We start from the raw sequence: 12,091 nt of genomic DNA, 5'->3' as shown, positions 1-12,091 counted from the left end.
AGTAAAACCGCCAAAAACTCACCACCGAGAAAAACTCGACGATTAGTGGAAAATTGCTGAGTATTCAGCAATTATGCCAACTATGATCCCATCCTTGTACTCCCCTATCTCAAACTCAGCCCATGTGTGTTCATTAACCATTAAGTTTTTAGTTTTATTCAACTAGGAGATCTTGTGAGGACTAACATGAGGTAGCCTTTTTAATTTAAGTTTCTCTACCACTTGTTGATGTGAGTTTTTGTACCACTACATAATATATTAGCAATTGCATATCTGATACAGGGTATCAAACATACAATTCCTCTCTTGAAAAGTTAATACTCATGGGACATGAGAATAACTCCAATGTTCCTTACACTTGTGGATACTAATTCAATTTTATCGATGTGATTTGTTGGTAATCATGTAGGCAGCCTTACATTGTTCATTCAAGGATGACTTGGGTTTTTGGTGAGATGGTGATGATTTTGTATGAGTGCCAGGTGATGGTGATGGTGACAGTGATGGTGGAGGATGTAGCACCAGATAATGTTAATTGCACGAGGAGGAGGCAATAATGGTTCTAATGACTTCTACCTTCCTAACTTTCTTAGAGTGAAATTTGACTGCTCAACTACTCGCTATTCTACTCCTACTCCTATGAATGGAAAGATTAGCAAATGGACAGGAATCGAATCTAATGAAAGTTAACCAGCAACTCCACCTCCATAGATGCAATGATTCAAAGGAAAAGAGAACTAGTTTACCACACAAGGCTCCCTAACCAACGGCTAAGATGCTAGTGGCCTAGTTGTAGATCCCTATCAAACATTCACTAACATCACCATACAATTAACCATCTACTTCTACTCTAACAACATGAAATGAAATCCTACTTTAATTTGAGAGATGAGAAGAACCATGCAATACACCAAAATGATCATGTATATCCACCATGCAAGCCACAACAATGAATAGAGAACAATTTTGATTGTATTTTGGCAACAATTCTCCAACATAACTCCTTCACAAATGAGAGCAAAATGGCCTTATATAGAGGCCAAAATTACAACTGACAATAGAGATAAAGAGACAAAACCAACGATCCAGATTGAATCCTAGAAATCCTAATTAGGGTTGCCAACCCATCGACCAATTAGAAGATGCCACCTCGTCAATGGACCAATGAAAAAAGTGTAAAAGTTGCAACCAATGAGAAAGCACCAATATCATGGCCAATCAGAATTAGACGCTTGTCCTATCCCAGAAGAAAGTGAAATTGCCACTTGAGCTTACATTAAATCATCTTCTAATACAAATCTCCCTTTTTCTTTCATTCTTTTAGCTAAAGCAATGAACTTAGCTAGCCTCTCGTTGACTTCTTCTATGGGAGGACAAGGTGTATGCTTTATCTTGAGCTCAGCCGATTTCATCATGCTAGTTGCTGCTTGTAGTGTCTTCTCATGGTCCTTCTCATACTCTTTTGCAAATGAGATAAAGGCATCAAGGGAGGAAAGGGTGTTCAAATGTTTCTTCTTGATAGTAGCCTTTCCTAGCTCATTCAGTCTTGATCCAAGCTTTGTTTCATTGATGTCCTATTCTCTGATATCTTCAAAATCAAGTGTCATCCCATTGTCACTCATCATGGTTGAAATGGAAGTGTCAATGCTTGGGCTGTGATGTGCAACTACCTTCTGTATTTCTTCTTTGCCAAGGGGGATTGTCCTTCCTTTAGTCTATCCTTTAATTGTATCATGTTTACTATACCAACATTGGTATCGGTTATTCGCCTCATTTTCAAGAAGAAAGTTGTTTTGGGCATCATATCCTCTTTGTCTTTCTTAGTGTTTGTTCCCTTAGGATTCTTGCTTGCACTACCATCCTCCATCTCGTTGCCCTATTACGGGATGGTAAAGTGGTGGACAATGAATGCAAGAAGAACCAAGGGAGGCAATATCTACACAAGAACGAAATAAGGAAATCAGCTTAAGGACCCCTTTCAACTCTAAATGACTTGAAATTACCTTTACCAATAGCCAAGGGGTATTGTCCTTCCCTTAGTCTGTCCTTCACCTATATCATGTTTATTGTACCGACATTGGTATCGGTTATTCGCCTCATTTTCGAGAAGAAAGTTGTTTGGGGCATCATATACTCTTTGTCTTTCTTAGTTTTTTTCCCCTTACGATTCTTGCTTGCACTACCATTCTCCATCTCGTCGCCCTATTACGAGATCGTAAAGTGGTGGACAATGAATGCAAGAAGAACCAAAGGAGACAATATCTAGACAAGAACGAAAGAGAGAAATCTGCTTAAGGACCCTTTTCAACTTTAAATGATTTGAAATTACCTTTACCAATAGCCAGGTCTGTTTTTGGAATTTAGGATTAGACTTGAGAATTTCAAATCCCTTGCAAACCTTGATGCCCTAGCTCTAGGAGAAAATCGCAGCCCCTCTTGAAAATCAGAATTTTATCTTCAACAAATTTCGGCACCCACAAAATTCGGCTCCCACAAAATTCACCTCCCACAAAATTCACCAAGCAAGAAGAGTGTAGATCTACTCTTGCAAAAAAAACCATCCAAAGAAAATACCAATCTGCCCTTGCAAAAATTGTCCAAGAAAGAAGAAATCTGTCCTTAGCCAAAAATCGCCTAAGCGCCAAAGAGGAGTGAGGAATGAGGAGAAAAGGGGAAAGAGTCTCCTCTTATACCCAATTCCTATACTCTCCTTAGCTGGCCGACTGGGACCTTGGGAGCAAGAAAAATATTAAACTGGCCCCCAATTAAATGCTTAACCCAAAATTAATTTTGTCAAGATGAAATTTACATTTTTAAATTGCTAATTAGACCAAATTGCAAAAAGAAAGTAAATAATGCCTTGGAGATGCTAAATGTTTCCATTTAATGATGAGTTAGTAATTAATACGTCATTAAAATCGGTTTTTGGCTTTAGCCAAAAGCCATTTTTTCAATATTAAATTACCAATTTCATTAAAGGCTTAAAAGTTTTCATTATTCTCCGCACCTAACTCTAATTTCTTAGTAGTTTCTTCCTTACCACCATCATCTTCTTCATCCTCAAGCTCAACAATCTACTCCTTGTTTTTACCCTTGGACTTTGTGCTCTCTTGTAGTTGTATAGCTATCATCTCTTCTACCATCATCTTGATAGCTTCCTGGTTCATTGACTTAGGAGGCATTCTAATAGCCTCTCCTCCAAATATTGGCTATGTCTCTAACATACACTACTGTTTAATCCAAATATTAGCCTTGATACCAATATCATGCAGAGTGGCCAATGGTTCTTCAAGTATCCTTAGGGTTTCTTCTATTCAAAGTTCTATAGGCACCTTTCAACAACGTGCTTGACACACCAACCTCTCCTAGATTGAGACTAGTCCTTAGCCTTGCCCAAGGCACACTTGTGTGTCCTTTAAACAACTATGCACTCTGACTTGCAAAGGAAACTCACTTCCCCTTCTTGAACACCTAACCCTCAAGCCTACTTAAGATGCCACTTTTACTTGCAGTCAAGTATCTTACCAAGATACCAACCAGACTTATGTGAGTGCCTTCTCCAACTCCTCTCTACCCAACTTATTCAATGGAATCACGTACACACCCATTACAAATACCCACAAGGCAATTTGAGTAATTAGGCCTAGTAAGAGACCTAATTCAATTAGCCCTCCTATGTGACTATTTTGGCTCCTATTTCCAAACCCTTAACAACACCCAAATACATCATTGATCCTAATGCCCTTTTACACCAACTACAAAACATAACAAAATGGCAAATGGTTTTAACATTTACTAGGTCAACCAATTCTGCACCCAATTAAGCCTACTAGGCCTAGTCACTTAAGGTTTCATCGAAGTCTTCACCAGTTGATTAATCCTATCAATCTAACTGCTTCTTCTATCCACACACACTCCAAGGACAACTCATATGCCTCCAAAGCACACAGATAAATCCTTTCTCCTCCACGCAACAAATGTAAAAACAAATGCACCTCATTATACATACAGAGACCTAACATTCCCCCCAAGATTGGATGAATCAAACTATGGAATGCCAGGTTAGAGCCATGAGAAGACAAAACCCTTGTTCGGAAAGTTTCTTGAACTAATTTCAACAAAATTTGATAGATTTCTCTTGTTTGTTAACCAAATGCACTTGAATCACTTGCAGCGTGTAGCAAACACATTCCATTAACAAAACACAGTAAGAGATCAAAGAAATCAATCAATTCCTACTCATACCAAGCAAAATCAGAAAAAACAGTGTTTTGCAATCCAAAATTCTCCTCTTTGTGCTCCAAAACTTCATTACATGTCCAATTTATTACAGCAGACTTATTAGGCCTCCCATCAACCAAATCAACTGAAAATTCAAACTAGCCAACCATTTCGAGCACCTAATTTCAACCTTTTGCTGTTTTGCGAGTGCAATTTGGTAGATTGTGAAACAGCAAAAGCTTCGCTATTTTGCAAGTAGCTTAAATAAATCTTTAGAAAAATAGCGATACATGTTAGTTTGCTACCCCTACAGTGCTAAAATGTAACACCAAGTATCCTACAAGGACCAATTGGGCCAGTACAACCTGATTAGAGTCATTACAACCTGATTACAGTCATGACAACCCAATAACGGTTAATCAAGACTCTAGATCTTATGCAAAACATGAAATTGCCTTCCAAAATTAGCCAGGTAAGGCTTTTATTACAAACATGAACATAAAATGATTGATCCTAGATCATCCATGAGTGAAACAAGGAGATGCCCCTGCACCACTTTTTTCATGTGTTAGCATGAGTGTTATACTAAAAACTTTACTTTTAAGTAATATATGCCTACAATCTGATTCTTAAAGAAGACATTGGGTGTGCTCACAACAGTTTCATTGCTATTAGATAATAGAAACCAGCAAGCACAGTTAGCAAATATTAGGTTCAAATATCCTCCAATACCCCGTTCCTAACATATTTATTTGATGTGTTTAAAACTTTAAAATATAAATGTACAAATATTTATTACAACAATTTCAGAATGCAATGAAAATTAAGATCCTGGTATCAGTCAAGATTAAAAAAGAAAACAAGAAAAAATGAAAAAAGAAAGACCATAAGCACCTCTGTTACCTCTTTTATACGAGTGAGAATTTCAGGACTAGAAGCAACCAAAATACATCCTCGAGCCTGCAATACAATTGTCATGTCCATTCACGCCGTGAGTAAAACAGCTAAATCAATGTGTTTGAAATTACAATTTAACCTTGTACATTAGAAACTCGTGACCATCTCCGTAATTATAAAACTCATGGCAATCTGAAACTCCTAACTAGCAACACTAACATGAAAGACTTATCAGTGGCAACTAAACTTCAAATACATAAAATATAATCTATATAATCCAATTTATCCAAAACCTGGAGGTATATCATATAAGGACTTGGATTCACAACTCGTAATGCCCTGTAAACTTCAAAGGGATCTGCAAATGTACGACGTTCAAAACGTTGACTGAGAACAATTTGGAAGATGTCCCCTGCAGCAATGTGTTCTTGTGCCTCTGAAACAGCTTTCTTGTATTCCAGTTCTGTCATATTAGACTTTTTGACAACAGCCCCAAAGAGTCCAGTTTGCAATTTGACAGAACCTGAGGAAAGTCTAGGACTGCCAACATGAAGGGAACTATTAAAATATATTACCACTAAGAAATATCATAACTAAACTTAATATTTCCTATATGAAGAAAAAGGCACTTAAAATAATTTCACATACGGATCTGTGTCTTGCACTCGGGAAACCAGGATATCAAGCTGTCGCTGTCCATCCCTAAATGCTTCTTCTGCAGAAGAATATTGGTCAACCCGCACCCAGTGGATTACGAATGCTCTCTGAGACAATTAATTCTGAACATTATATAGCCATTATTGTAGCAAGAAAACTAAATAAACCATTTGTAAGTCTCACAACTGCAATATTTAACAATTTCCAATTCAGACAACACCATACAAAACAATTTTATCACAAATCTTAAAGAATATAGCTACCTGTAAGGCTGGTTTTACATTAAAGGACAGCTTCAGGAAAAATGTTCATCAGAAATGTCCAGCCATATTTTCAGAAAACCATGCAAAACATTTTGAATGATATTTTTGAAAGGATTCTATCAATCCTCCATAAATAAAATCTTCCATTTATTAGAGAAATTAAAGACCTGGACGGATAAAAGATAAGCAGCTGTGAATTTGACCACAGTAATCAGAAAATCAAATTCCATAACTTCCATATTCTTGGCTAGCTTAGAATCTAGATAATTGTTTAATCAGTAATTCAAAATTGAAAGTTGATATGTCCTAAAAAAATTGCTTTCATTTGTTAACTAAAATTTTTATCAATTATCATTCATTTATTTCTAATTTGTTATTTTTCAATTTTTTATTTATGTCATGTTCAGATTTATCCAAGGATAACATTAAGACACATACACTTATAGAGCAAGAATAATCAACCAAATGCAACATCTTTTTAAGGCATGGACACGACATTTTCAACAAATGATAAGATACAGCAACCAATTTGAACCTATCATATGCTCTAGGGGGGATTATCTAACATTAATTTGGATACCAGAAGAAAGAAAAGATCAAGAACAAATGCATACCTTTTCAACATGATCAAACACTACAACATCATTGTAGAGACTCAAGTGTATATCAGGAAGCCCTCTGTCATCCTTAGGAGCTTCTGAAAATGGCAATTTTCTCTTTTCCACATATCTTACGGAATCATATGAAAAATATCCAACCCATCCACCTAAATATATCAAAGAAAATTAAAATGAGAAAAGAATTGGAGTTCAAGAATATATAATACTAAATAAACAATGAGAAGATTATAAGATCTACTCTTATCAATTTATGATTTTATCTGTAATTGTCAGACCAGAAGAAAATTACAATATGCAAGATATAAAGTTAAATATTACACCCAAAGAATGTAAGTGATAGATATGCAAGTGAACAAATTTATAAACCAAAATAAACCATGTGTCTTAGACTCTTAAGGAACTTCAAAAGACAATTCATGTATAAGGGCGCCAAAAAGCTTGTCTAGAGCAATTCATCACCATTCTTAGAGTCGTCTCCTGTTGCCATTTACAGCTGCTGCTAGTTTTTCGAAGTTCATATAAAGCTTCATTATCGAGAGCAATATTTGCAATAAATCAGATAAACATAATTCAGTTTTACAAATTTATGCAACTCAGTTTTCTCTCTGTATGATAGGAAAAAGAAAATTATATTCCAAAGAAGAATTGGACATAATCTTAGATAAGAGTTACGTAAGCAATACCTTTCTAATAAGGGTTAATATTTCACAGGTGGAATTAAAATGAGCCGATGAGAGAATGTGATATAGGAAATAAAACTCTTATATCCATCATGAATGAGATATTCCACAAATCTGTGTAAAATACTTGATTAGAAACCAAAACTGTGCAAGCCCAAGAGACAATTACAGAGATGGACTGTATGTCATTGAGAGTGTGTTTCCAGAATATCGAGCCCATATACCATCCCATCATGTCCCATTCATCATCTCAAATAGGAATTAAGAGAATGTGTTATAGATTCTGCAAATTGCTTACAAGATGGATCAGTTCCAAGAACCATTAATGTAATGATTATTCAATCTGTCCGTTGATTTGGAAGCTAGCATGTTACATGGCCTAGTACTAAGATGCATACATTTTGAAGCCCCACCTTTGGCTGTTTGTATGCATGGAATCCAACATAATGTGATATTTGAAGCGTTATAAGCATTGCAATGTAGTTATGTTAATATAATGTAAACCTTGTAATTAATGCAGGGGTTCACTTCATGTTTGCATATCCAGCACAATTGTACTCAGAGCTTTTAGTCATTAAATACTAATGGTCCCCTTAATAGAGGTGCCTTTTATGAGGTTTTCACATCATCGTCCGTTTCAAATGGGGAACCCCCTCTTTTTGCTTGGTCGTAAGGTAGTTTTCATAGGTAGCCCTAGTTTAGTGATGATCATCAAGTCTCTGAGCCTAAGAGATGAGTTTGAGCAATTTTGGCTTCAGTCAGGGATATGAGGGAGAGCTGAGCCAAGCTGGGCCAGGCTGGTCAAGGGTGTGGAATTGAAGCCAAGAGATTTTTGATGAAACAAATTGGCAAAAGTGTAAAAGGATGAAACGAAGGCGCAAAGCAAAAAGACATGAAGTTCTAACCTGAAAAAAAACACTAATGGGAGCGTGTTGATTAGAAAAATTTGGTGAGTCCGAAAATTTTTAGGATCTTCTAAAATCTAGAATCTTCGTTATATAGCTCCTAGAGACCTGTAACCACTCTCAAACATCCTTACAGTATATACATAAAATATAACTTAAAGCGTAAAAAATCAGCTAAATGTTACATCCTGATGCCTGAACTGCCTTGCCCTTGCCCCTTCAAGCCTTGAAATTTGAAATTGCTTTAGTAAGGTTTCCCCAATAAACTTTAAATCCCCAAATTAAGCTCTGAAAGTGGCATCATGTTCGCCCCATGAAGATAAAATCTCCGATTTGACATCATCTAATCTTGCCCCATGAACCTCAAGTTTCTGATTTGGCAAGATGAAAGCTTTGCCTGGTGGTTCAGAAATAATCTCCAAATTCTTCATACATGCATGAAACCCAAACTTCAAGATGCTTTGCCAAAAGGAAGGTGTATCTCAGATATGAACAGGCTTGTATCACGCCCAATGATTGATGTAATTCTAAAACCCAATTGGTTATCTTGCCCAATGGGCAATGAAATTCCAAAATCATTATGAATCTTCCCCAATGGGCAATGAAATTCCAAAATCATTCCGAATCTTCCCCAATGGGCAATGAAATTCCAAAATCATTATGAATCTTCCCCAGTGGGCAATGAAATTCCAAAATCATTATGAATCTTGCCCAATGGGATAGAATTACCGAAATGGCTAGAGCCTTGCCTAATTACCTTGTGATTTCCAACATTGTCTAATTGGCTTTCAAAATTCTGATTAGACAATCATTTGAATAAGTCGGCCTTGAGTTAGTTTTACATCATGAGCATAAGATGAACTTGTATTAATAGAGCCATGGATTTATATGGGGCCAGCTGGCAGTAGAAGGTAAAAAAAGAGAAAGTTTCAAAACATTTATTTCCCTCAAAGAGAATACGCCCAAGTAGAAGGAGTATGTCTCTTGGCATAGTTTGCCTATATAAGAAAGGAAGGGACATCATTTCAAATCACAAAGCAGGTTATTCGAATTACAAGCAGAGAAGATCAGAATCAATTACCCAACGAATTCATAGCAACAGACCAAGTTTGAAGGTGTTGAATAACAGTCAAAATCAGACCTCAAGCATCATCCTATTTCTTCAAAGCAAGACTCAGAACCTCATAGTTTGCAAGAAAATCAGATGCTAGGTGGTGAGAATTACAGATCTGAGCATAATAGATTAGAATTTAGAGCCCAGATCATACAAGGATTTATCATTAATGCTCAGATATGGAAATCAGCCTGTTAGGTAGGTGGTTGACAATTAAGGGGGTTGTCATCTCTTGAGCAGCTCAAACTTAATCAGCTGTTAATTGAACTTAATGGCGAAATGTACATTCAAACATTATCATTTGGTTCCTCATTTGCATCAGGGGACACAAGATTGATATAGAATTCTAAGATTAAAAGATAATGGTCATATTTCTTAGGCGAGTTAACGAAAGTTGTTTACAAGGAAGGTAGAAGTGTTGTAGTTTTGAATTTCATTTCTTGGCAATAAATTTCCAAGATCTAGAAGAAATTTCGAAGTTCATTATTTGATGAATGGGAATGCATGTAGGTATTAGATGTCGGATCTCAAGACAGTGAGCTCAAGAAAGGAAAGACAAGCCTGAGGAGAAGAACATGCAGAATTCAAGTCTCTACAAATAGCAAGATTTTATCAATAAGGCAAAAAGAGGATGTGGATCGAACATCAAGATGGAAATGTAGAACTCAATGGCAATGTGAAGATAGAATCAAAGAATCAAGGTCGCAAATAAGAAAACATGACCAACTCGGAAATCCAAGCTCAAGACCCAAGTACATGGAATACCATCATCCCTTTCATAAGTTTAATATCAAGGCAACAAAAAAAGATAAAACAGTCTGGTAACATGACATCACAATTGATCAAGGGCTCAATAATGTTCATGATAGAGAGATATTTTCTCATCACCAAGGAGTTAATCAAGTGTATGAGATAAGCATGCTGAGGTGGTGTACATGACAATGATTACATCACAATTGATCAAGGGCTCGATAATGTTCATAACAGAGAGATATTTTCTCACCACCAAGGAGTTAATCAAGTGTATGAGATAAGCATGCTGAGGTGGTGTACATGACATCACAATTAATCAAGGGCTCGATAATGTTCATAAAAGAGAGATATTTTCTCATCACCAAGGAGTTAATCAAGTGTATGAGATAAGCATGCTGAGGTGGTCTACATGACATCACAATTGATCAAAAGCTCAAAAATGTTCATAATAGAGAGATATTTTCTCATCTCTAAGGAGTTAATCAAGTGTATGAGATAAGTATGCTGAGGTGGTGTCCATTCATCTCCAACTAGTCTGGTCATGCCAACACTTCACATAAGAAGAGCTCATCAATATTATGTCCAAATTCATTGAATTTGCAAACATGCAAAAGTCAAAGGAAATTATCTTCTTAAGGAAGATTTTTTGGAAGCCCATGTGGCTTTTCTTTTGCCCAATTGATTGATGTCTTCTTCTATAAGCATCTCTCCATTTTCTCATTGACTAATCAAAGGAGTTGTAATTTTCTTATTGTCCCACAAGGTGATGCTCAATTACAATTGACCAACATTTAATGCTTTTCATAGTTAGGTTTACTAGGCCTTTGTGGGATTAATCTTTGCCCGTGATCTTGAATCAATCAGAACCACTCATTTTACTGGCAACTACTATAAAAGGTCAAAGCCTTGTCATTTGTAAAAGAGATAAACTTGTTGAGATTGTTTGTATAATACTACTAGAATAATTCATAATCATTGTTGATTTTCATGGTGGATTACTTGTATTGTTTTAGAGCATTGCATGGTTTCTACATTTCCTCATTTAGATTAGGATTTCATCATGTTAAGTAGAAATAGAAGTTGATGAATGGAAGATATTGTTGAATGATGATTAATGGCGGAGCTAGTGTCCATACCTTTTGGTACTTGTTCATTGTAAGTAATCGTGTAAGTTTAGTTTGGGCCTAAATTGCAAGTGTTTAATAACTTCTATTGGAAATGTTCACTTAGACTGAGCCCTCATAGGATATTTGAATGAGTATTAATGATGCGAAAACCATTCTTGCATCCTAAAATGATAACACCTTCCTATGCCTAGTTGACACAATGAAACAAGGACTGGTTATAGGCTCGCCCCATCATAAACAATCTTAGAGTATGATTAGCTTTCCCAACCTATATTTCTATAGTCTGTTTGGTTGGAAGAAGTTGAAGTAGTTGATACCCATTGAATGAATAGTGTAAGTTACTTTGTGATTTCCAGCGTAGCACATCATTAAAATTGAGTGAAATTCCACAATATTATGGAACCTTGAGATTGTCTCATTTGATTACACAATCCACATACAATGTTAAGCATGTGAACAGCCCTATTCAAGAGAGATTTGGAGATTTCATGTTTCATCCTAGAATACGAAGTATTCAATGTTGAATTTAGTGACATAAAACTCACATTAACAGTACACAATTGTAAAAACTAGACTTGGAGCTGCTAACAAGAATGGCATTTTGTTTATCTTGCAAATACTCCATATTCGCAACTTTGAAATAAATACCTTGAACAGTGCAAATAGAAATGGCATTGATGCAATAATCTATTTTCGTTGAACTCAAGAGTGTAGGACCCAACTTTGATAATCATTGAATGGCAGATGTAATGTTCCTTTCAGGGATTTCAGACAAAGTCTTTATTTTATCACCATACCAGATTATATGCATTTTTTGTTAGATAGTCTGCGTTTGGTTTCAGCATTTTATGTTC

The 12,091-nt window shown here is 36.1% G+C and overlaps 1 protein-coding gene across 5 annotated transcripts in view; it reads right to left on the bottom strand.

The window, feature by feature from the left end:
- Positions 1-12,091, bottom strand: part of LOC149555557 (anthranilate synthase alpha subunit 1, chloroplastic-like) — a 165,264-nt gene that overhangs the window by 113,906 nt on the left and 39,267 nt on the right. For all 5 annotated transcript variants that reach the window (XM_089829672.1, XM_089829671.1, XM_089829669.1 and 2 more), the window contains 4 exons: positions 6,653-6,804; positions 5,767-5,882; positions 5,412-5,658; positions 5,125-5,181 (listed from right to left, as the gene is read on the bottom strand). In XM_089829672.1, the coding sequence (XP_089685798.1) occupies positions 5,125-5,181; positions 5,412-5,658; positions 5,767-5,882; positions 6,653-6,804 (572 nt within the window). The remainder of the gene's footprint in view (positions 1-5,124; positions 5,182-5,411; positions 5,659-5,766; positions 5,883-6,652; positions 6,805-12,091) is intronic.

Source organism: Cupressus sempervirens, chromosome 5 (genome assembly GCF_028749045.1).
Source record: "Cupressus sempervirens isolate cs-2001-9-10 chromosome 5, ASM2874904v1, whole genome shotgun sequence".
Classification (NCBI taxonomy): Eukaryota; Viridiplantae; Streptophyta; class Pinopsida; order Cupressales; family Cupressaceae; genus Cupressus; species Cupressus sempervirens.
Note: the sequence above shows the minus strand (reverse complement) of the source record. Positions and strands in the feature narration are given on the sequence as shown.